Below are 5,391 nucleotides of genomic sequence, written 5' to 3'. Positions count from 1 at the left end.
TTATATTCGACTAGCGGAATAGGGAGTATATAAGAATTATAAGCGGATAATACTTAAGGGAAGGAATATTCTATAGATCTATTATAAGAGACAGATAGTAGTAGGTAGACTACTATAGACTTTAAAAGAAGTGGTATAACAATACTAATATTACGATAGGAGAAACAAGCTAAACCACTAATAGCTATTCTCTCCATTAACGAATACAGAGTACTATAACTAGAGTAGTAAGTTAAGATAGAAGAAATTGCTAGTATTGCTATAGATAGGACCAAGTTTGTATACTATTAGAAAACCAAGAGATAAGATAAGACTAAGAAAGTACTAAAGAAATACGAAAGATACCTAGCATTTGAACCGAAACATCTAGAAGAATTACTAGAACACGGCTCATAGGATTATAAGATCAAGCTTAAGGAAGGAGTATAACTAAAGTTCTTTAAGATTTACTATATAAGCTAGACTTAGAACGAAGAACTTAAACGATATTTAGAGGAGAACATTTGAAGAGGATATATCTACCTATCGACATCGCTAGTAAGCTATCTAATCCTATTTGTGCCTAAGAAAGATAGAAAGCTATAGTTATATATCGACTATCGGTAACTTAACGAATAGATTATAAAAAACCGATACCTATTATTACTAATCTTATAGCTCTAAGATTAGTTAGTAGGAGCCTAATATTTTATATATCTTGACTTGCTATCGGCTTATAATTATATATAGATCAAAGAAGGCGATAAGTAGAAAACGGCCTTTAAAATACCCCATAGCTACTATAAGTACCTTGTTATTCTATTTAGACTTACAAACGTATTAGTAACGTTCTAAACTCTAATTGATCAAGCTATCCGACTCTTTCTCAATGAATTTATAATATATTATCTTAACGATATACTTATCTTCTCTAAAACAATAGACAAATACCAGAAGTATATAAAGAATAGTACTAGATATGTTATATATATATAAGCTATTAGTTAATAAGGAAAAGAGCGAATTCTATATTAGGAAAACGGTATTTTTAGGATATAAAATATCCCTAGGATAAATCTAGATAGAACCTTTAAAGGTTAAAGCTATTAAGGATTAGCTATAACTAACGTTAGTTACAGAAGTACAAAGCTTTATTAGATTTACAAACTTCTATCGAATGTTCATTAGAAATTTTAGAGCGATTATACGACCTTTATACGAACTTACTAAGAAGAATGCTAAATTCTAATAGGAAGAATAGTATAAGTAAGCATTTACGTAGATTTGTAATACTATTACTAAAGATCCAATATTAGTACTACTAGACCCTAAGAAGCTATTTAAGGTAAAAACGGACGCTTTAGACTATACTATCGGAGGATAATTAGGATAATAAGATAAATAAAGGAAGCTATATCCTATAGCCTTCTTTTTAAAGAAGCTTAATGGACTACGTCTTAATTATCCAATCTATAACAAGGAACTACTTATAATTATCAAAGCTTTTAAGGAATAGTGATTATATCTTAGTAGTACAATCGAACTAGTATAAGTATATATGGATTATAAGAATTTATAGTACTTTATAATAATAAAGAAGCTTAATAGACGATAAATACGATAGGCAGAATTCCTTACGGAATTCAATTTTGAGATCTGCTATAAGAAGGGCAAAGAGAATATATAAGCAGATGCCTTAAGCCGATGAACGGATCATACAAAAGGACGAACGGAAATAACGCTACCGTTATTCAAGGAACGAATGAATAGAACGCTATATTACGAAACGTAGATACCTATAAAAGATAATCTACTTGACTTGTTCCTAGAATGTTACGTAATCTTTCGAGAAGAAAGGATCTATAAGGTGTAGTATCAAGTAGCACTTAGATTAGCGGTACCTAATAGAGTAGAAGAAAAAGATAGGAAACTCTAGTACTAAGGTAAAGCGTATATCTATAATAAAGACTAATAACTACGAATAATTTGAGAACTTTATAAGTCGAAACTCGGAGGATATAAAGAAGTTACGAAGACTATTGTATAAGTCAAAAAACACTATAACTTTCTATAGTTAATAGTATAAGTTAAGGAAGTCGTATAGAGCTATAATCTCTATAATCAAAGTAAAACGGTATAATATAAGCTATATAGGCTACTTTAGCTACTGTTAATGGCTGATAAACTATAGAGTTTAGTTATAATAGACTTTATTATAAAGCTACTGGAATCTAAAGATATAGCTATAAGAGTAATCTATAATAGTATTCTTACTATAGTAGACTGCCTAACTAAATAGATATACTTCTTTCCCTATAAGGAGTCCTAGATAGTGGAATAGTTAGTAGATATAATCCATTAGTAAGTTATATTAGTATACGTTTAGCTATAAGAATAGATTACCGATAGAGATATTAAGTTCATATCGAAGTTCTAATAAGTATTAATATAATAATTAGACATTAATAGTAAGCTATTAATGATATATTACCTATAGACTAATAGATAAATAGAGTAACTAAACTAAGTTATTAAATAGTACCTCTATTCTTACGTTAACTACTAGTAAGATAACTAGGTTATATTATTACTAATAATATAACTTATTTATAATATGATACTAATAGAAACGACTAAAGTTATACTATTCTTCGTAAACTATGGATATAAAGTAGGCCTTAGGTAAGGACTAGAGGTTATAATGCCAAGAGTAGTAGTCAAAGTAAAACAAATATACGTACTATATAAGAAGCTTAAAAAGAAACTCGAGTTTATCAGAACTAGAATAAAGAACTACTATAATAAATATAGGCTCAAGGGATCTTACCTAGAGAGGGGAGACAAAGTCTATCTAATTATATAAAATCTATAAACTAAATGACTAAGTATAAAGCTAGACTTTAAAAAGGTTAGGCCGTTTGTTATCAAAGAACGAATCTGGATATCTAACTATCGATTATTGTTACCGTTATCTATATGACTACGGACAGACGTTTTTTATATTTTACTTCTCGAACTAGCACTAAAAAACGCTAAGGTTGCTACGTATATTGAAGTAAAAGACAAGGAGGAAGAATAGAACGTCAAAGAAATTCTGGATTTATATATTATTAATAGGGAACTATAGTATCTAGTTAAATAGCTTGATTTCGGACTAGAAGATAACTTATAGGAACTAGTTAAGAACTTGAACTGCCCTAAGAAACTAGAATAGTTCTACTGCTAGAACCTGGATTAACTATAGGTACTAGTTTAGATAAAATAGCTAAGTTAGCCTCTAATAAATCTAGGCCTAAAGAGGACTAATTAAATAGGACGTTAATACCCTAGGACTATATATTACTAATAATATATACCTTAGAATCCCGTACCTTCTGTTTTTCTACCTTTATTTCCTCTAAAAACTATATACCCTAACGAAATAGCTTAGAACCCTACTCCTTTAAGAAACGTTTCTAATAACGAAGACAAGCTAATCGACCGATAGCTGTCTAAAGTTAAGTCTAAAGAACAAAAAGGGCCTCTTTAGTATCGGCCTCTTTTTATTTTACGCGTTTTTATTTAGATATAATCTTTGTTATTATAAAATATTAGCTATAAATATTAAGATAATAAATAAGGCTATAAATAAGTAGACGTTATATTGGAACTATTATAAGAACGACCCTAACGTATATACTTGCTATAGTAAGAAGAGCTTAACGCTATATGATAAGCCAAGTTCCACTTAAAATACTATAAATATAGTATAATGTCTATACTAGAAGAATCAATAAAAGAAGCAAGCGTAGCGCGCTATTAGGATTTCGAAGATCGGCACTTAGAGATACGATCCGCTATCTTATCAATTACCGGTAGTACAGAAAAAAGAAAAAAATTACAAGGTATACGTAAAAAGGATATTAGCGCTATTTGAAACGGCCTAGGATAGGCTTTCGGGTTAAAAGCCTTAAAGGAGGGGCATCGTGTCATAGAAATATATATATAGGACGCCGCCTAAGCCGCCTCCCTAATAGACTAATAGGATAGTAGGAATAATAGGCCAATTAGGATAGGATCACACTTGGCAAGAAATAATCCTAATAGAGGATTACTAGCTTACAATATAAGCTAGGTAAGCTAGTACGGAGGATCACTACGACTATTAGTAATCCTAGGATTATATATATAAATAGTTACTCGTTACGGTAGACTCTAGGAGTTTACTAGTGATAGTAATTATAACTATAGTACTTATATTAAGTATTGTTAAATACTGTACGAGATAACTCTAGTGTTGTTATAAACCCTTTGGCTTTACCGAATCCTTTAGACGACCTGTACGCTTATTCTGATTAATCTACCTTCGTCTGAACCCTTTTAGAGGAAGTCTAAGTTGGGTTTGTTATAGTAATTTGCCTATGTATGTATAATGGTTTATAGATTAGCTATTGTAACTGTATTCCTCCTATTATTACGTGTTTATTAACGATATTGTTATCTTCTTAGATATAGCTAAGAATTATATATGACATTTAAAGACTATTTTTAATCTATTTTATAAGAAGAATATTATTATCTTACCTACTAAGTTATATATCGGCTACCTAAATGTAGAACTACTTAGCTTTTGTATAGATAGTCCTGGCCTTACTAATATAGATTAGCGTGTTAAAGCGTTTAAGTAGTTATCCTTTCCACGTATATTAAAAGCGCTGGAATAGTACTTAGGTGCTACTAGTTTCCTTTGACACTTGATTCTATACTATACGAAGATCGCCAAGCCGCTCTAGAAACACAAGACTAACTTGCTTACATATAGCTATAAGTCTAGCGAACTAGAAGTTAGCAACTATACCTAGAGGATAGGCTACTATAGCTATACTTCCTTCGAGCTAACTAAGTAGGAAGAAGCGTCCTTTATAGCCCTATAAGAGGCTATATATCACGAGAACCTAACTATCCTCTACTACTTTAATCCTAATAAGTAGCTATATATTTAACTCGACGGCTATTTAGAACGCGGATTTAGCGTTATAGTCTTCTATACTCGTGATAGATACGATTAGCGCCCGGGCAACCCTATCCTAGCCAACCAAGTGCTACTAGTAATATTCTTAAGCCGTCTATTAACAAAGGCTAAGATACGATATAGACCCTCTAAATAAGAAGTCGCCTATATAGTCTAGGCAATTCGTAAACTATATATAATAGTCTATTTAGTATGTATGCTAGTTATCATTCTAACTAACTATGCTATTATACGCGGTATTATAGAATAAACTAACCTAGATACGAGTTTAACCGACCGTGCTAACTGTTGCCTAATTAACACGTCTATTTACCTATCGTAATATAACCTTAAAATCTACCACCTACCTAGAAAACTTAACTTCGTACCAGACGCCTTAAGCAGATTAAGTGCCTTAGGGG

The 5,391-nt window shown here is 31.1% G+C and overlaps 1 protein-coding gene across 1 annotated transcript; it reads left to right on the top strand.

Annotated features, from left to right (window-relative positions):
- Window positions 1-873: 873 nt before the first annotated feature.
- Window positions 874-4,625, top strand: MYCTH_2053156 (uncharacterized protein; the record flags this gene model as incomplete). Its single annotated transcript, XM_003659744.1, has 2 exons — window positions 874-960; window positions 4,500-4,625. Coding segments are annotated over 2 exons (213 nt in total), but the record flags the coding sequence as incomplete, so codon positions are not given.
- Between the last annotated feature and the right edge of the window lie 766 nt (window positions 4,626-5,391).

Source organism: Thermothelomyces thermophilus, chromosome 1 (genome assembly GCF_000226095.1).
Source record: "Thermothelomyces thermophilus ATCC 42464 chromosome 1, complete sequence".
NCBI classification, from domain to species: Eukaryota; Fungi; Ascomycota; class Sordariomycetes; order Sordariales; family Chaetomiaceae; genus Thermothelomyces; species Thermothelomyces thermophilus.
The sequence above is the reverse complement of the archived record's forward strand: the minus strand, read 5'-3'. Positions and strand labels throughout refer to the sequence as shown.